General features: G+C 48.8%; 1 protein-coding gene across 7 annotated transcripts; it reads right to left on the minus strand.

The window, feature by feature from the left end:
- Window positions 1–2587: 2587 nt before the first annotated feature.
- LOC141732522 (von Willebrand factor A domain-containing protein 5A-like) lies at window positions 2588–18660 on the minus strand. 7 transcript variants are annotated; one of them, XR_012584127.1, is made up of 19 exons: window positions 18529–18660; window positions 14836–14904; window positions 13229–13476; window positions 12899–13121; window positions 12391–12536; window positions 12144–12258; window positions 11839–11966; window positions 11606–11694; window positions 11205–11349; window positions 10703–10785; window positions 9362–9476; window positions 9020–9184; window positions 8630–8733; window positions 8190–8371; window positions 7819–8025; window positions 7221–7456; window positions 4649–4872; window positions 4213–4336; window positions 2588–4039 (listed from the first exon to the last, which is right to left on the minus strand). XR_012584127.1 is itself a non-coding variant. In XM_074561627.1 (18 exons), exons 2-18 carry the CDS (start codon window positions 14876–14878, stop codon window positions 3921–3923), a joined length of 2460 nt encoding a protein of 819 aa, XP_074417728.1. In that variant the 5' UTR covers window positions 14879–14904; window positions 18529–18660; the 3' UTR covers window positions 2588–3920. The 7 variants fall into 7 exon arrangements, 5 of the variants coding, with proteins under 5 accessions (XP_074417728.1, XP_074417729.1, XP_074417730.1 ...); XR_012584128.1 differs by having other exon boundaries at window positions 14836–14901; window positions 18529–18597; XM_074561627.1 differs by lacking the exon at window positions 7221–7456.
- Window positions 18661–20365: the final 1705 nt, after the last annotated feature.

Here is a 20365-nt window from a genome sequence, read left to right on the forward strand (position 1 = left end):
ACTTTCAGGGTGACTTATTTCTTCTTTATGAAAACATTCTCAAACGATACATACTGAGATTTTTGTCCTGAACGGAGTAGGAAAAAAATAAGGAAATTTTTCAGCAATTCTGATAACGCTACATGGTTGCAAATGAAAACACCAGTACCTACAGTCAGAATCATTGTATTTGAACTTTTTTAAGGCAAATTTCCAAATCTAAAAAGTTTGTAGAGATGGAAAATCAGATATTGATGTCCATCCTGAGGCAAGCCCTGTTTAATTTGCTTGTTAGTATCAAAGGGAGTGAGAAAGGGCAAATGAAATGCAAGCAAATAACAATAGGAGAGTTTCAGGAATATGAGCTTTGAGTTTAGTAGTAATCTTAACAAAAATAAAATAAAAATGGAGTATTACCTTTCTTACAGTGACTTGCTGAACACAACAAAAACCATTTTTACTGTAGGGGTAGTCGAACAGTGGAAGCAGGTGGCCCAAAGACGATGTGGAATTTTCATCTGTGGAGATATTCAAAACCTGACTGAACACATTCTTGGAACCTGTTCTACCTGACACTGCTTGAGCAGGGGGAGATTGGACTAGATGAACTCAAGAGTTCCCTTCCCACCTAATTGTTACATGATTCTGTGACATTTTTGGAAAATTATTTAAATGGCTAAACATAACCGAATAGGGGAAATTTACTCTAGTGTAGTTTGTCTATTGAAAAGTCCAGGCGCTACCATTCAAAGGCCAATTCTGAATTGAATGATAAGAATCTGTGCATGAAGGAGGATAAATCGTCTCCGGTGTCTGCTGGTTTTGGCTGGGGTAGAGTTAGTTTTCTTTATAGTAGCTAGTATGGGGCTATGTTTTGGTTTTTTGCTGAAAACAGTGTTGATAACACAGGGATGTTTTAGTTCTGGCTGAGCAGTACTTATACAGTGTCAAGGTCTTTTCTGCCTCTCACACCACCCCACCAGTGAGTAGGCTGGGGGGTGCACAAGAAGCTGAGGGGGACACAGCTGGGACAGCTGACCCCAACTGAACAAAGGTATATTCCATACCATATGATGTCATGGTCAGCGTATAAAGCTGGGTAAGAAGAAGGAAGGGGGGGGGACACGTCTAGGTGATGGTGTTTGACTTCCCGAGGAACAATTATGTGTGATGGAGCACTGCTTTCCTTGGGATGGCTGAACAACTGCCTGCCAATGGGAAGCAGTGACTGAATTCCGTGGTGTGTTTTGCTTGCGTGCACAGCTTTTGCTTTACATATTAAACTGTTTTTATCTCAATCCACGGGCTTTCTCACTTTTGTACTTCTGATTCTCTCTCCCATTCTACTGCAGGGGGAAGTGAGTTACTGGCTGTGTGGTGCTTAGTTGCTGGCTGGGGTTAAACGATGACACAGTGATGCTGTCTTAGTGAGGAAGATAAATCTAGTTTGCTTAATGTCAGACTCTCGCCAAGGTTGGAGTGAAGTCATTGTAGTAATTCTCCCTAAGTTCCTACAGTTTTCATTTGTATGACATTGTCTCTGTCCTCCTGATCCCTTCTACATGCTGACCCAAGGAACAGAACTTCTGTGACAGAATTCAGTCCACTGGGATTTTAACCAGACGGCACTCTGTATTGCTCTTGCTTTTTTGACTTGTAGTCATTTCTGGGAACACTCTTCTCCCTCTTGCCATATATGCTGACTAAAGCCTCCACAACCCCATTTATTTTTTCTTGAGTAGTCTTTCCTTCTGTGAGACCTGCTATACAGACAGTACTGTTCCTTGGATGCTAACCAATTTCCTCACAGAGGAGAAGCCTCTCTTTCAGGGACTATACTGCACAGTTATATGTTTGTCTCCTTGGGAGGAACTGAATGTCTTCGATTAGTCATGATGCTGTGTGATTGCTATTTAGCTATCTGTAAACCTCTTCATTATACAGCTATAATGAACCGGAATATTTTTTCAGCGCTCAAAGCTCTTTTCTGAATTACTGCCTTTGCAGTCACCCTGGTGATCATTGTATTGAAGCTGAATTTGATTTTTGGTGGCCAAAATGGGGCTGCAGAAAACCATTTGTACTAGTTCATATCCCCTCACTGTGGTCACTACTTTTTATGGGATTCTTGCTATCATGTGTGTATTACTACCTACCAGTATTTCCCTATATCTGAATTAAGCGTTCTCCACCTGCTATAAAACTGTGATCCTAATCCTCTTATATACAGCTTGAGAAATAAGGAGGTCCAGGAAGCCATCAAAAGGTTGTGGGGTAGAAAATCAACTTTGTGTTAATATTTTGGGGGATTTCTGGGATACTGTAACCATCCATGCATATGGGGTAAATTTGATCTAATCTTAAGTGTGAGATTCAACTTCCCCAACAATCAGTATAAAAAGTGTAGATGTAGAAAAGTAACCACTGTTAAAATATGATGATTTTTTTTTCTTAGGGTTTGACCTTGGCTAGCTGCCAGATGCCCATACAGCTATTCTCTCATTCGTCTTTCTCAATAAGACAGCAGGAGAAAAATAAGATGAACTAATGAGGGTCAAGAAAAAGACAGGCAGATTGCTTGGCAATTACCATCACAGGCAAAACAGACTTGTCTTGGGCAAGATTAATATAATTTATTGACAATTAAAAATAGAATAGGATGCTGAGAAACAAAACCAAAAACATAACCACTCTTCCCCCCTGTCCCCATATTCCCAGGTTCAGTTTCACTCCTTAGCTCCTGCCTTCTCCTCTACCCCATGCCCCTGCCATCTGTACAGGGGGGATGGAACACAGGGAGCTGTGATCAACACATAGCATTTTCTCTTTGATGCGCTTTCCTCCTTACACATTTCTTCTGCTCCAGCATGGGTCCTCTCCATGGTCTGCAAGTCCTTTAGTAAACATCCATCTGCATGGGGCCCTCCATGGGCTGCAGCATGAATATCTGCTCTACCATGGACTTTAGGGAAATGCCTCCTCCTTCCCCTCTTATCTTGGTGTTTGCACTGCTATTCTCATTTTTTTTCCCCCCTCCTTCTCTGGCTGTGTGGCATTTTTTATCTTTTTTTAAATATGCTTTTATAGGGACGCCACCAGCTTTGCTGATTGGCTCATCTTTGGCCAGCAGTGGGTCTGTTTTGGAATGCTCTGTGACTGGCATGGGGCAGCCTTTTACCACAGAGGTCACCCCTGCAAACCCACTGCTACTGAAACCTTGCCATGTAAACCAAATACACTTGAAAATCCTAGAACAACCATATATAGGCAACTGAATCCCATGACACATGGTATTCCATTCACTCTCCACCTGCCACCTCAGAAAATCAGTCCTTTATATCCTAGCTCCTATCTGGCAGGTGTTTCAGATACCTCAGAACAGCAGAAATGGCACTGGGCACCTACGGTAGGCCCTACAGTGATACGGTGAAATCCACCCCTATATTTGACCCCTTTAAAAATAAACAAAACAAAACAAAAAAAAATCCTCTAGCTTGTGGGGATGAGTGAATATGCAAAACCAAATAATATTGATCTTACATTTCTATAAAAGGCAGAAAAAAAGTACATACATAGACAGATAGATAGATAGCTTGATTCGTGTAGAAGGTGTTTTTCTGTTGTATCTGAGCACGACTTTTCTCCCTGCGATCTGGTATTTTCAGCAGATGACTGTGTGGGTAAACCTCAGAGAAAATCAGAATGTGGAAAAATGAAGCAAAGTTTAGTGTATGTATTTAGGGCTATTTTTCAGAGCCCAGTGGAAACTCGCATATTATGGTGGAGAGCATATGTGTGAACAAGTCAGCTGCAGTGGGTTGGCCCCATGCAGCATCTGAGCACCCACGCAGCCATTCACTCAGTCACTCCCACAAGGGCATGATGTTAATGCTACAGAATATGCCTTGGGCTAGTTTGGGTCAGCTGTTCTGGCTGTGTTCCTACACAGCTTGTTGCCCGCCCGCAGTAACAGGGTAAGTTCGAATCCTGAAGATGGTGGGCTCCACAAAGCAGCCTAGCAGGGAATTTGCTGCCTCCAGACATGCATCCAGCTGAACCTCTGTAAGCAGAGAGGAAAAGTAGAGGGTGACAACAACTCAGTGAGGAAAGGCTGTGTATTGACAAATAGCCATGCAAGAGCACTGGGAAAGAAGGACATGGGTCAACAGCTGTCAGCTGTAGATTTGGTGGGGAAGGCCCAAAGCGTGACTCCTCCCAATAAAATCTTCTTACCAGCTTGGTCCCGCAGCCAGCTACGCGCTTTGGTCTCCAGAATCTCTGACCAAGACACTTTCCATTTATACTGATGCAACCAGACTAAAGCCAAAACTGTTGCCCAGACAGTTGGCTGCACATCCTGTGGGGGAAACCAGAACAATCAGGTGGAAGAAAGAAAAAGAAAGATCAAACCTAAACCAGCACATTTAAAAAGTAAGACCTCCACATGTACACAGAAAATCCCTAAGCTTCTGAAATCCTCACAGGGAAAGTTCCCAGGTGTCTCTGCGGATTCTGCCCCACAGCCCCCATACCCCGCTTCCACAAGCAAAGAGGCTCTATATCCCAACTGCTTTGATCTCTTCCTCTCGGTTCAGCTTAGACTGGAAACTTGGAGCAGAGGAAGGTTCAGCTCATGACAGTGCCTCACTCCTGCCCTTGATCTGCTTACCGCACTGGGCCTTTGTAGCTCAACATCAGCCTTGCTGAGTCCCAGGGCAGAGGCCAGAGCTGTGGTGAGGGCCCAGGAGCCATTTGCTTTCTGGAGTGCCACCACTACCCTAAGCCTAGAGAAGTCGCACAGTCTTGTTGACAGTGGTGAGATTGTCCAGTCCCAACTCATTTTAAATGCTGTTGGTTCTTCCATTGGCTGCTCTTCAGGAGGAGGCTTCTGGTCTGGAAGACAAAAACTTCCACGTAGCTCATATGAGACAGGCAACAGCTCATAACCTTAAATTCTGCCTTCTCCAGATACACTTAATAGATATACGCCATCGTCTCTGTGCTTTCCCAATCTTTTCTAGTCCTCCACAAGCATCCCTCCCAGAGCATCCACAGATTTTCCCAGTCCTTCATAAGCATACTAAAAATCTGCCCTATAAGCTCTAGTTCACTCAGCATAATTCCCTCTGAACACCCTTAATTCCTCCCATGAGCATCACTAATGTTACTCCTTCCCCCATGCAGTGCTACAGGCTTGGGGAAGAGTGGCTGGAAAGCTGCCCGGTGGAAAAGGACCTGGGGGTGTTGGTCGACTGCCGACTGAGTATGAGCCAGCAGTGTGCCCAGGTGGACAAGAATGCTAACAGCATCCAGGCCTGTATCAGGAACAGTGTGGTGAGTAGGATCATCCCCCTGTACTCGGCACCAGAGAGGCCACACCTTGAATACTGTGTTCAGTTTCAGGCCCCTCAGTACAATAAAGACACTGAGGTGCTGGAGCGGAGCATGTCCAGAGGAGGGCAACAAAGCTGGTGAGGGGTCTGGAGCACAAGCCTTATGAGGAGCGGCTGTGGGAACTAGGGTTGTTTAGTCTGGAGAAAAGGAGGCTGACGGGGAGACCTTGTCGCTCTCTGTAACTACCTGAACCATAGAATCATAGAATGGTTTAGGTTGGAAGGGACCTTAAAGATCACCCAGTTCTAACGCCCTTGCCATGGGCAGGGACACCTCCCACTAGAGGTCCCGTCCAGCCTGGCCTTGAACATTTCCAGGGATCAGACCTCCACAACTTCTCTGGGCAACCTGTGCCAGTATCTCGTCACCCTCATAGTGAAAAATTTCTTCCTGATATCTAATCTAAATCTACCCTCTTCCAATTTGAAGCCATTACCCCTCGTCTTATCACTACATACCCTTGTAAAAAGTCCCTCTCCATCTTTCTTGTAGGCACACTTCCAATACTGGAAGGCCAGTAAAAGGTGTCCCTCGAGCCTTCTCTTCTCCAGGCTGAACAACCCCAATTCTCTCAGCCTGTCTTCATAGGAGAGGTGCCAGAGGTGCCAGGGAAGTATGAGAGGCTTCCCTGTCTTCCTGTCCCGTAAACACATCTTCTCAACCCCTTGTGCCCCCACTTTTCTTCAGGTTACTGTAGCCCTTCCTCAACAAACCTGCTTTACAGTCCTCCTTGCTAGGTTTGCAAGCCTGTTTGCAAGGGCACTTTTGTTCCACGTGGTCAGACCAATCCTGTTCCTTTTCAGTAACACTTGTTCCTCAGAGAGGGTCCTGCAGTCATGGTAGTAAAAGTCCTGCATGTGACACCAGCTATGCATCCAATTGACCTGTAGGATGAGTCAATTTCTACCAATCCTTTCTCTTTCACTGGAAGAACTGAAGAACACCATGTGGGCTCCCATGCCCTTCACCCTCTCCCACAGGGTTCCATAATTGCACATGATATGCTCCAGGTTATCCCTGTTAGTGCCATTGCTGTCCACAGAGAAGAGCAGCAATGGGTAATAGCCTTGGCAGTCTCTGCAGATTCTTCAGTCCTGGCCTCTGATGAGCATCCGGAAGTGTGAGGTTATATGTGAGATATATGTGTCCATCCCCTGCAGGAGACAATTTCCAGTAACTATGACATGCCTTTCCCCTCTGCTTGGACACTAGGTTCAGGCTCAGCTGGCTCTGGATGCCTCTCCTGACAGGCCTTGTTTGTCCTCACCAGTGCCCAGGCACTATACCTACTCTGAAGCTGTAGGTCTGCAGGTTGAGCAGAAGCCTTCCCCCTACTGTCAGAAGCCACAAGGTACCTTTCCCTCTTTTCACTACATCCTCCAGATCTTCCATCCTCCTTGCTTCACATAACTCAGGCTTTTTTCTCTGCAGACTTTCCATAAAAAACAGGACAATCTCCTCTTCATTCACCCTGACAGTGTGCAGTGTGCTTACTTCTTCCTTCTAGCTCCTCCAGTTAGCAAGTCCGAGCCTTGACCACAACATACCTCCAATAGAGGAGGGCACTTCTGCCCCAGCCCCAGGGTGAAACACCAGCTTCTTCTCTCTTCAGTTCAAGACCTAGGCAGCACTATCTTACTTTTATGGTCTGTCTGGCCTGAGGCTTCCAATGTACCAAGGGTAAATGCACCAGTTAGTGCTGGAGAGGGTGTTGTGTCGCATGCTGCACAAGCTTCACTCAGCCCCACGCAGGATTGAACAGCTGATGGACCCCTCTGCATCCCTGCTGCACTAACTGCTGAGACAACTGCTATGTCTCTGTTAACTAGCTGTAAGTTCTTGCCTACCTGATATATTGCAACACCAGCTGAAAAAGTGCTTGACACCTTCTCCCACTGTGAGAAGTTTCTTGAAAACAGTAAGCAGACACACTCCCTGATGTGGAAACAGTCAGCAGAAGCCGATCGTTAGAGATGACTGAAGTACAAGTCTACAGAAGCTAACACTCGTCAACAGAAATCACAAGAAGTTCCCAGCAGGTGATCCTTGGAGATCAGAAGATGAGACCTGGACAAGCAGAAGGCTGGAAGAAAAGGAAGTACGGAAACTGCTGTGCAAACGCTGCGCTAGCTGGCTCATTTTTGCTGAACTGTATGAGGATAAAGCTAAAGATTCATGCAGATATTTTGTGACGAACTTAGTGTTTGGGTATGGAGTTAAGGATAGCTGAAGACAAGAATAAGGTTACTTCAGAAAAGTAATAAGGCATTTGATTCTCAATTTCCAGCCCAGAATTGAGATGTAGGAGTTTGCTTAGTCTGTCACTCCATCTGTCCCCAGCACAATGACAATCAAGAAGTCTGGTGAGAAGATAAATGCTGAAAGGGGAGTTCAACCCTAGACCAATACATTTTGAGAATGCCTGGCTGAGAAGTTTCTCCTTACCTTTACAGGTTGCTGAAAGCTGAGTGAGTGCCTCAGTGTCCGGGGTTTTGCGATCAAGTATGTCAAGCAAGAACTGGCACTTCTGGACCATCCAAAACTTGGTGGACTTGAACAACGCAGGCCTGAAGCTACTTAACCAGAGCAGCTGGCAGGGAACCAGGTTGCAAGAGGGAGAGAAAAACATTGAGGAGTCTGGAGGCAAAGAATCTGGGGAGAGAAGCAAGGAGATGGGGGTTAGATCCAGAGGTACTAGAGATAGCCAAAAGGGTGGTCAGGTCCACAGGATAGAGGGCTGCAGATGGTGAGGAGGCATCAGACCAACAAGCCCCACTTTCCCCTCCCAGTCCTGTCCCCACTGCTTCTGGCCTTACCGTGGTGCCAGGCATCCCTCTGTTTCATGCGTACTGCCACAATGGATGTGAAGGGGGACAAGACCCCCAGGCTGAGGCTGGACTTAACTGCATTGTGCCAGATATCCTTCTCTGTCCTGCTTGTCCCTTCCCAGGCCAGTTTCCACAGCAGGTGCATCATGGCCATGCGGTGCACAGGTAGCCTGCAGGGGCAGGGAGTTAGTCCTTGGCTTCACCTTGGAGAGGGGCGCAGGACACGTGGAGTAAAGAGGAGGGAGCAGCGGGGCAATGGTCACACAGGTCATCTCCCGAGGTCAGGGCAGAGGGGACAACAGGGGAGCACTGAATGCCCAGATCCTCTTCCCACCTCAGGCTACAGCAGGAAGGATGCAAGCGGGAAGGAAGAGGGACACCTGCTGTCCCTCTTCCAGAACTCATGGGCAAGTGTGTTACCCTCTCACCTGTTGTCTGCTGATGGGGACAGTGAGAATCTGAGCGTGTAATCAAAGGACTGGCTGCCCACGTGGTACTGAAGGGTCACAGCTCCCTCACCCACTTTTGGATCCTGGCGACACAGGGGAAAGAGTCAGACAGAAATATTCATCTGCAAGGCACAGGCAGCCTGGCTACCTAGGTAGCCTGATCTATTAATGTAGTAGATGTCCATGGTTGGAGCAGCAGCAGTGGTGTCTCTGAGGGAAAGAAGGGGGGTCAGAAGAGCCCTATCATGGTGTCTCTCAGGTATAGTGGAGGTGAACGACTCTGAGTGCTGGGAAGATGAAACAGGCAGTGGGTCCTTTACTTTCCAGAAAGCCCTGCCCCAGTGCATATCGTTCCTGGATCAATCTCACCTGTGTTTGCCCATGGATCTGGGCATAGATGGAGCTCTTATGTCCCTGGAAGATCATGTCAGGAGCTTTTCTGATCATTGACACCTCCAGGCCAGGTGGAAGTTCCCAGTGTAGTGAGATCCCACTTGCCAGAGGCTGCAATGCCCTCTGTAAGCATTTCACTGCCTGGTAAGGGGAAGAAGAGAGCACAGATCACTCAGGTTCACTCCCAGTTCTGGGGCGGGGGGAGAAGTTGGAGGTGGATCTCTGAGTTTGAATGGATGGTGGTATCTAGATTGCCTTCCATGTCTAGGAGAGCCATGGGAGGTATTGAATAGAGCAGAGGGGTACCTGGGTCATTACCTCGGATGTCATGTCCATCCTAGAGTGGATGCACACACATTCACCTTTGGTCTCCAGGGCCATGGCCTGGGAAAGGTTGAAGCTGTCACATCGGTTAGTAGGAAAACAGAAACACCTGTACAGGAAAAAGGAGGACGTTAGAGATGGGACAAAGGTGAGAGGTATGAAGGACAAGAGTGGTACAAAGGACAAAATCTGGAGAGGTAAGAATACTTCTAATCACAGAATTACAGAATCACAGAATGATAGGGGTTCGAAGGGACCCCTGGATTTCATCTAGTCCAGCCCCCCTGCTACAGCAGGGTCACCTAGAGCAGGTTGCACAGGAATGTGTCCAGGCGGGTTTTGAACGTCTCCAGAGACGGAGACTCCACCACCTCTCTGGGCAGCCTGTGCCAGGCCTCTGCCACCCTCACAGCAAAGAAGTTTTTCCTCATGTTGAGATGGAACTTCCTACGTCCAAGTTTGTGCCCATTACTGCTTGTCCTGTCACTGGGCAACACTGAAAAGAGCCTGGTCCCATCCTCCTGACACCTACCCTTTCAGTATTTATAAGCATTGATAAGATCCCCCCTCAGCCTTCTTTTTTCCAGACTAAAAAGACCCAAGTCCCTCAGCCTTTCTTCATCAGAGAGGTGTTCCAGTCCCCTAATCATCTCGGTAGCCCTTTGCTGTAACCTCTCCAGCAGTTCCCTGTCCTTCTTGAAGCGGGGAGCCCAGAAATGGACACAGTAACAGTACTCCAGGTGTGGCCTCACCAGGGCAGAGTAGAGGGGGAGGATGACCTCCCTTGACCTGCTGGCCACGCTCTTTTTAATGCACCCCAGGATGCCATTGGCCTTTTTGTCCACAAGGGCACATTGCTGGCTCATGGTCATCCTGTTGTCCACCAGGACTCCCAGGTCTCCTTCCACCGAGCTGCTCTCCAGCAGGTCAGCCCCAGCCTGTACCGGTAATAGTACATAACAGAAATGGAATTGACTCGGAGTTTCCCCATTCACTTCGGGGTGAGAAACATTACCTGCTGGACAGGGAGATCATGGGAATGTGTTTTGGGCCCAAAGAGAATGTTAAGGTATTGCAGGCTGAGAGGGAAGAGGAAAAGTGGTGAGAAGAGCAGGGAAAGTTTGGGACAGGAGACTCACTAGATGAAAAGTACAGGCATTCTTTGTGAGGTAAGGAAAACATGTGGGGGTGTCCTTGCTGAAGTTCCACCAAGGTAAAGAGAATATCTGTGGCAAGCTAGGATCTGAGAGAACGTTTGAAGCACTCTGACAGTCAAGGGGAGGGGAAGGTTGTGAATTAGTATGTTAAGGGACAGGAACAGGGCTCCCCCATTACCGGTGGTGGTCCCGGTAACGGTAGACCTCAGCCATGACAGCTTCCTCTTCACTGGAGATCTTCCTTTGAATGAAGATGAAAAGCTGAGGGAGAGAGGAGGGGAAACAAAGATTGACAGGGCTGGGCACCCCCGTAGAGGAAAAACGCCCTTCTAAAATGCAGGAAGCCTTCCCAGTTTGCTCCCTTACCCTCTCACACCCACTGGCCTTGAAGCAGGAAAAGAGATTGTTTGTCTCCTTTCATTAACACCAGGCCACCTCTTTGCACAAAGGGGCACCCCACAAGGAAAATCCACCTTCCTCAAGTGCAGGCAAATTCCACAGAAGCCCTCCCACACTGCCCACACCAAAGATGGTGTCACTTTCTGCCATGAGGACACCCCCCCGCCATGCCAACTCCCAGTGCAAACAGCAGCAGACTATCTCACCCTGAGCCCTGACGTCTACCTTTACCCCATTGTTTACACTCATTCCCCTCCCCATAACCACTTGGCCCCTGATACCTGGCGGGCGTGCCCATGAAGGAGAGGAGTGCTGTAGATAAACCTTAGAAGGCCCAACAGGTCACAGCCCCCCAGATCAGGGCAGATGGAGGAGATGCGCCCCACTGCATTGTCCATGCTTTCCTGCGTGTATTCCACACTCTGCCTGTGGGATGGCACCTGGAGTGTCAGAGGGGAGAGAACCTGGCCCACAGCTACCCTCACATGGCCACTCCCTAGAAAAGCCCTACCTCATTACCAGTGCTACAGAAGCACCCTGAAAAGAGGACTTACCCCCTCACTGCTCCCAACATATCCTGCCCCATAACTACCCTCTAGCAAGAGCTTGTCCCATAGTTTCACTTCGAAAAGTCATACTGTACTTACCCCTTGGCCCTGCCCCATCATCACCCGCAACTCACAGATAGAAGGCTTTGAAAGTGGCCCCAAAACTGTAGATGTTGAAGTAACAGCCCAGAGGCAAACTCTTGAGGAGGAAGAGCAGGGTGTTCTGGAGACAGACGGAGGGATGAGCAGAGCTCAGATGGGGAAACTTGGCAGAACATCTGGCTACGTGAAGTAGCTTGCCTCTAACCCCACCAGCTGGGCATGACCAGCGTGGAAAATTCTCCCTGATGACCTCCTCCGGTGGTACCTGTGCATCCTGGAAGAGGCTGCAGTCCATGAGAAAGAGAAATTCCCCCAGATGGCCTGGACTGGGCTCGACCTCAGGAATACTGGGCATCAGTGTCACCATCACCACAGGGTCTCCCAGCAGAGAGCCTGGAGTGTGTGGGGGGAAACAAGGAGGACTTTTAGGTTGGAGTTTTCTTCTCTGTCTCTTTGCTTTTGTCCTCCACATAGCCCTCAGCTTTGACCTATTGCCTGAAAAGCCCCTCAGAGACTCCCAGGCTCCCTGACAGCCTCTCTCTAATGCTCACTTCCACCCTCCTCACTCACCAGGTGGGGCTTTGGGATCTCTCCTCTCCACCACTGCGCTGAGTGTGTGAGACCCTCTGTAATACACCAGCACGTTCAGATCAGCCTGCATACAGGGTGGACATTTCAAGGATACCTGAGGACAAGCAGGGTGTGGAGAGGAAAGAGAAACAAATAAAAGGACTGAGGAGTCCTAAGGAACATCAGCAGGTTGCAGACCCTTCCATCCTCTTCCCCTTTGATATTCTAGCATCTGGCAGGGCCGTACCACAGCAGATGTTTGATCTGGAGTCGTGTATTGCAGAGGAGTGTAGCTGCTGTTAATGGCTATATGGGACACACCACGGGCTGAATTCAGACAGATGCTGAAGTGCAGGTTTTCAGATTCTGTCTCCTCCTCAGAAGAATGCCATCCTGCAGAAAGAAAGAGGTGTGAGAAGATGAAAGAAGAGACCCTAGGGCAGCAGACAGCTATGGTGGAGCACAGTTTGTCATTGGTAGGGGGAAAATGCAGCTTCTGAGATGTCCCTCACTGTGGTGCTTAGTTGGGGGGTGGTGGTGGTGAATCTGTAGACACTGGTTTGTATAGGTATCTGTGGGGATCTCTTCCTGTGGGATACATGGGGAGACCTGTGGAGTTCCTGACTATGAAGTGCAAGGGGGAATATTCAGATTTTCTCACTGAGGCACGTGTGCAGATATAGGGGTCCCCTCCAGGAGGGGTGCTGGGCAGTGATGTGTTCCTCCTTAGGGGATGCACCTGGGTGATCACTCACTAATGTAGTTTGTCCGGGGGAAGAGCTCGTGTGGCCAGCAAAACTGAGCAGCTCCATCAGGCTGCATTGGCAGCTCCTGGACATAGCACAGGCTGATGGTCACTTCGCTGTTAGGAGGCAGGGTCCCCAAGAAACAAGCGAACACAGGACCCCAAAGATCCCACTGGTTCTGCAGGTATCCTAAATTCTCCATGCCTGAAGTGGCTCTGCACAGCTGCTGGGCCTGCCACAGAGGGAGAAAATTGTGTCACAGGCCTCCACAGGATTCCATTCTCTCACCTCCACCCTTCATCCCAATCTGCTGACCCCCTCTCACCACAGTCCCAATACCTCCTCCTTCTCCCAGAGCATTGCTTCAATGCGAGTGTCCCCCATGGTAGCGTAGAAGGTGTGTACAACAGTATCAGAGTCCACAGGAAATACGAACATGGTCTCCTTAGGGACTTGGTGCGTATTGCGGAAAAACAGCTCAGACACCACATCAGCCACAAAGTCCTGGATGGTTACATTTACTGTCACACTTTCCAGCTCCATTTCAGAATAGGAAGAAAAGAACCATATTCCCCTCTGGAATAAGCCTGAGGAAGACACAACAGCTGTCAGATTCCCTGGCTGCACGTAGGAAACTTTAAATTTGAGGTGTCTGCTTGTAATGGGAAAAAATTTCGTGTCCAAACCTGCCACAGAAATGCCAGTTGCAGAAGCTGACAAATAGTAATAAAAAGTCCCTGAGGCTGTCAACGTGTTTCCCATCTTTCTAAGCCCCTTTCTGTCCAACACACAACAACTGTGCCCTCAGATCACCTAAATGCGTTGTGCTTCATCTTAGTTCAGGCCTTCCATGGCATTGAGAGGAGTCTGTCTGTCCCCCAGCACATAGAGTGTGACAGTCCCACAATAGAGCTTCATGCAAACTGCAGGAGGTGCCCTGCAGCTCCTCAAACCTTCAGACCATATCTCAGAGATAGGAGCAGGTGCTGTCACCTGCTTTGAGACTAATGCTCCAAAGAGATTATCTTGATTTTCAACTTAAGTAGATATACTACTCATTTTGGACTACTGGAAGGGAAGGGGGGACCATACCAAGGGCACTTAGCATGGCATCAGAGGTACAGTCACAGGAAGTTACTTCATCTCCTTTTCATTGTCAGCAGTGGAGATGTTTCTTGATGACCTCGCTTCCTCACCTGTCATACCTGTAGCATATGTTTTATTTGAGGCCAACAATATGCACATGCAAATTTGATGATCTGTCTTCCTGTTATGACAGCAGCCCATGGAAAGGCAACCTTCTCCATACCTTTGCACGCAGTTTGAGATGAAGAGCATCTCGTATTAGGGCAAGGTTTGGCATCAGTGGTGTGTCAAACCTGATGGCAAAATGCGTTGGAGTAGTGTCTTAGTCAAGAATGGCATAACATTGTAGTAGGAACAGAGGGACAGTTAGCAAAGGAAGGTATAAGACCTTCACAGGAGTTGTTGTAATGTCTTGGAAGGGGATGGTATACAGAAGATGGTAGAGTTCACCTGGAGGGAACAATGCAACTCACCAATCAAGTGATGTACCTAGGTATCACAACACAATTCAGTAGTGGATGATTTAGCACCACAGTAGAGGTGATGCAATATCCTAGCACTGAGGAGTGTTGCCCCCCCATCCCATAGTGCCAGACGTCTCTTCTGCATCATCCCCTCACTTTGTGATGGTTTCCCTGGAAAGCCTTCAGCACTTACAAAATCACACTTACAAAAACATCTTTTACTATGTCGTCCAGAAAAAGTGAAGGCTGACTACAGGCCCTGCTCCTGAGTTCCCAGTACATGGTGAGGTATGCCTCCTTGTCAATGACCCAAGAAATCAGTTGCTTCCCACGTTGCTCTCCCAGATAAAATCTTCCCCACTGCTCACAGATGCCACCTTTATGGCCCCAACTCACCTCTATACATATACCTTTTGCTCAGGATGCCACTTTTCCTCATCTTAACTCTTTAGTTGAAGACAGCTTCTGTGTGGGAAAGAGCATGAAGTGAGCTATGAGGACCTTGTGGGAAAAAAAAAAGGGCACCTCCATCTTGCCTTGCTCCAAGGTACGGAGCTACCCCCGCATACATGGGACAAGATGACTCTTTGCTTCTTCACATCCCACCTCAGGATCCTTTTTGCCCCTCTGTCACCAACCTGGTAGCAGATTAGTAGGAGACAGGCGTCGGATGGGAGTTGCAGGTGTCAAAAATGCCTATCGGTTCAGTGGGGTGGCGGTGCTTAAATCAGATTGGAGCACAGGGAAGGTGGGCGCAACGATGTGTCAAAGTCTGAGACACAAGGCACGGGATGCGTTTGGGCCTGAGTGATAATTGCACCTGGAAGACACCAGTACCAATGATGACAGAGGAAGAAATAGGCAGAGAAGCAGAAAGATAGAGCAGGCGAAGAACGGTCTGGGAGGATGAGTGGAAGAATGCATGAATTCGTATGAGGAGAGTGGCATAGTTGGATAGTTGGAGGGGGCTATATTTAGTGGCAGTAAGAGTCAATGGCAGAAAACAGTGAACGTATGGGGAATTGGGGAGGGGAATGGATGAATGAATTTGTAGTTGGGATGCATGGATGCACATCCAAGGAAGAGGGGGGCAGGAAGTTGTTGGAGGAATTGATGAGCAAATGCAGTTGTGTGGAATGTGAGGGAGTGGGTGATAAAAAGGTGCCCGGTTTGTGACTAATCTGTCAATTAGGCAGATAAAGAGAGGCGTCTAAAGCCACAAGCCTTTCTACAGGTCAGTGGTCTGGAAGTCTCCCAGTACTGAATAAAGCTTTAACTCCACTGTCAAAACATTGGACAGGAGGGCCATTTGCAGTGAGGAGCCCTAGAACAGCTGAGTGTTTCTTGCAAAGGTGGGGAAATCCTATCTAGCTGTCTCCCATAGGTCCTGTGCTATGTATATTGGCATCACGTGTCTATCTTGGAAATGACAGGACATCTAAAATTATACTAGACACTCGTGTTTCAACAACTAAATCTCATCCCTAAATTTAAATAAGAGCAAGAGCCTCTTCTGCTTATCACAAGAGTAGGATTCACTTCAAGATTATTATATAGAAATGTAGGTATTTAAAACGAGATATATTCAGATTAAGTTCTAAACCAATGCAAGGCTTTTGCCAGAGGGCACAAAAAGAGGGGGTGAGAATGGGGCACAGGAATGAATGAGGAGTGAGGGGAATGTGAAGGGAGGTAGAATGAGGCAGGGAAGGAGGGATGTGCATTCTGTGCTATAGTGATCCTGATGGGGACACCATTGTACATTAAGGACTTGGTGGTCCACATAGCAGTTAACCCAAGGAGGCACAGGACAGGACTGTGCCATGCTGCACATTCAGCTTGGCCTTCAGACCTGTGCTGGGCTGCACAAATCCCATGGCTGCAGGATAACTTCAGCCATCTCACTGTAAGAGCCAGCTCTGGAACATGCGCATTGTAATATGCTGTGTACTGACCGGAGGCCCATTTGATGCTGCACAACCCGGGTTCCCAGCGTCTGAGGGGACGTAAGATTATCTATACTGTCTTTATCATGTCGGCTCTAAGAAATGTATTTCAAATGATACTTTGCAGAATTTGTGTGTCTTTCTTACTGGGATCATAGTGAACAAGCACCTGGCTCCTGGGGCAAAACATTTTGCACAGACAGAAAGTCCCAGTGAAAAATACTTTTCTGGAAACGGGATAATTAGGAAGATACAGACTGAGAGCCTGGCTGGTCCCTGCACAGGGCCATGGGGGGCAGTCACAAGAAACTTGGCCCAGATGGTTTTCCTGGTGAGTTGGGAATGTGAGGAGGGATTATCTGGATGTCCCAGGCCGGCTGAAGTATTAATGCAGACCAAGAAACACAGTGTAGGGCAAGCAAAAGGCAAGAAAAACGTGTGGTGTGTTCAGTTGTTGGTAATGTGCTCAGCGCTGTCACGGGGATGCTTGGAGCCAAAGCAGTGGCCCTGTGGGAGCTGCAGGCCCAGCAGTGTAAGAGGGGCCCAGGCAGCAAAAGGGGCAGGGGGCGCAGGGGGTGGCCAGTGCCGGGGACCGCTGAGACATGAGCCACTTGTGACGGGGTAAGGGGGATGGGAGACCTCGGGACCCCAGCAGGGTCGGGGCACAAGTGCAGCACCTGCAGCTCTGCACAGACGCCGGACACTGAGACGGCCAAGGCAGGGGCATGAAGGGAAGCACCGAGCCACGGGGCACCGGCCCTAGCTGCCACTCCCTCGGTCACAGGGAAGAGGCGCCATCCTTAACTGCGCCCCGCTCCCTGCGAACAAGCCCAGGGAAGGGGCAGGTGCTCCCCGCATGGGTGGCAGGGAGGCTGGGGACAAGGGGTGCGGGGGCACAGGCCCTTACACTCTGCTTGACCCACTGCGGAGCCGGCAGAGTACGCAGCAGGTGATGGCTCTGCAAGTACTGGGGCAGATGGAACCCAAAGTAATGGAAAGCCACCCCATTACCCCAGGATTAAAGTGATGACTGTTAAGAAAATCGGGGCTTAGGGTGGAAAAGTGTCCTTCTAACCTTGCAGCCGGGAGGATGCAATGCATGATTATGCAGTTCCCTCCCAGGCACGATAACAGAACACCCAAGAGAGCTGGGAGGAACCCTTGATGATCCTGCTTGGGGTGGGATTTCCAAGGGAATGGCTATCAGGAACGTCTCTTTAGTTCCCAGGTGAAGAATCATCTCCTGCTACCCTGACTCAGCCCAGCATTAACAGCAGTCTTTTATTCTGGGCCAGCGCTGCCCCAGGCAGACCTTCTGAGTTAATGGCCCCTTTTTCTTAACACACAGGAATCTCAAACAACTCCACAGGAATCAAGGTAATTTTTTCGTGGAAGTTTGGGATCTGCCCAGAGCAAAAGCAGAGAGTGAGAAAAGTCAAAGGAAAAAAAAGGAATGAAGGAAAGCCAGCAGGTCCAAACCCAACACCAGGGATTTGGACTTCACTCACCACCAAACAGATGGACAGGTATAATTCTCCTCACTTTACTCATATGAAAAAACGAAGCACACACTCTCTCTCTCTGGTGCTCTCAGAGACTTCTGTCTTTAGTCATCCATCCTTCAAGCTGTACTTGGATAATCCTCCAAGTTCTGGAGGACACCTTTGTCAGAGGAATTCCTGGGCAAATAGCCCCTATTTGATGAAACCGAGAGTTGCTAAATCGATACAAAACTAAAGCTGTGGTTTTTTGTTCTTAGTAGAAATCCTGGTTTACTGACAACTGCGTTTAAGGATTCCAATAACAGAATGCTCAGACATCCCTGTTATCATTATAAAACATTATTTTCTGTCAGGGTAAGAGATTGAATTTACAGATATCATGATGGAGGATGTGCCTCATTTTGAATTTGGACCATAGCCTGCTGTCCGCGACCTTAGAGATCCCAAATGTGTAGGTACCATTTGAACTAAGTGGCCTGGCAGTTTGGGGCAGCAAACACAGACGGAGACACGGAAGCCTCCAAGCCTTTGCCAGGGTATGGCAAGCACAGACAGGCAAAAGCACACATGCACACAGAACAGGTCTGCAAGCATTCCACGTGGAGGGAAGGAAGGATGGATGCACAGACAAACGCACTCACCGTGGAACCGCAGCCTGCAGCAGGAGCAATGAGCAGACACGGGAATGGCCCCAGGACTCAAACCTGTCAGCTGCAGCAGGAAAGGATGTTCACAGGCGCTCTTGGAGGAGGAGGAGGGCTGATCATTGCGTCATTGCAGGAAGCAGCAGGGACGGGTGGGAGCTGCGGTTACAGCCGCAGTGCCTGGCCAGATTCCAGGAAAGGGAATGCTGCCAAATGCGCACTCTGGGATATGCAGTTAGGAACCAGGGATGATGCCCGCCCTGCCTGCTGGGATGAGGTAGGGGCACTGGAGATGCTGCCATCCCTGCCTGCTGGGATGGGTAGGAGGCAGTGGGCGTAGGGGTGCTCCAGGTCACTGGGCAGCTCTGGGAGGTCAGTGGAGCCCCGAAGAAAGCGGGATTGATGGGGAACCCACTTAGAGGGTACTTTTTGGGCCCAAACTGGGGACCCACGCTGGGAGGAGCAGAGGGCACTAATAGAGACAATGCTCTGGGTTGTTTACTGTCCTGGGGGCTCTGAGCTGTGGATGCTGCCTTGGAAAGGACTCTCGTGTGTGGCAGGGGTGTCTTGGGGAGAGAACTGCAGCAGTGCCGCACGGGGTGGGCAGGGGAGGGGGAGCTGCCCAGTACCACCTGCCCTGCGGGGGGGTTGGAGGCAGCTGAGGGAGGGGTGGGATCAGGGGAAGGCTCCCATGTTCCCGGTTGGGAAACACCTCCCCACCAGAAGCAGAAGTGGCTGCTGCACCAGGGAGCCATCCCATTCCTGCAGCCAAAGTGCACCCACACAAGCACTTCACCCTGCCTTCCTGACACTCTCCCCTGACTTTTCCTTTTCCAGCGGGCCTCAGCATGTCCAAGAGGATACAGGTAGGAAGGCAGTTTTGGACCAGTGAGAAAAACTTGGAAGAAGAGATGTCCATCTTGTGTCTTTATTCTAGACATTGCTGAGCTTGCTTGGAGTCATACACCTCCAGAAAAGTGAATGCGAAAGCGCCAGACATGGAAGGGGTGCTGATATGAATGAAATCTGGGGGCCTACATCAGAAGACAAGGTCCCATTTTCTTGAGGGGCACCGAGATCTCCTTGTTCCCCAGAGGACAGACTATTTAGGTTGAGAGCCGGAGTCACCAAAGTGCACTAGGTAGCTTGGGCATGATCTTGTCAGAGGAGCAGCTACAGTGTAGTCAGATGTCCATGTGCATGACTGTGGAGTAACAGACATGGTCAGACCCTGATTTGCTTCTGGAACAGTGACATTTTCTATTTCCTACCTTGTGGCATTTCAGTAAGCCAGATTTCATCAATTTCTTTTCAGGGATTTTCTTCTCTGTTCTGGTTTTGGCTGTATAGAGTTAATTTTCTTCACAGTAGCTAGTATGGGGCTATGTTTTGTATTTGTGATTTGTGCTGAAAACAGCGTTGATAATATAGAGATGTTTTCATTACTGTTGAACAGTGCTTACACAGAGTCAAGGCCATTTCTGCTCCTCATACCCACTCCACCAGTGAGCAGGCGGGGAGTGCACCAGGTGTTGGGAGAGGATAGGTGACTGTTTAATAAGTAAAGCAAAAGCCACGCACACAAGCAAAGCAATCCAAGGAATTCATTCACTACTTCCCATTGGCAGGCAGGTGTTCAGCCATCTCTAGGAAAGCGGGGCTCCGTCACATGTAATGGTTCCTTGGGAAAACAAACAACACCACTCCAAATGTTCCCCTCTTCCTTCTTCTTTCCCCAGCTTTATAGGCTGATCATGATGTCATATGGTATATGACATCATGATAATAGGCCTTTGGTCAGTTGGGGTCAGCTGTCCCAGCTGTGTCCCCTCCT

This window comes from Larus michahellis, chromosome 18, assembly GCF_964199755.1.
Source record: "Larus michahellis chromosome 18, bLarMic1.1, whole genome shotgun sequence".
Lineage (NCBI taxonomy): Eukaryota > Metazoa > Chordata > Aves > Charadriiformes > Laridae > Larus > Larus michahellis.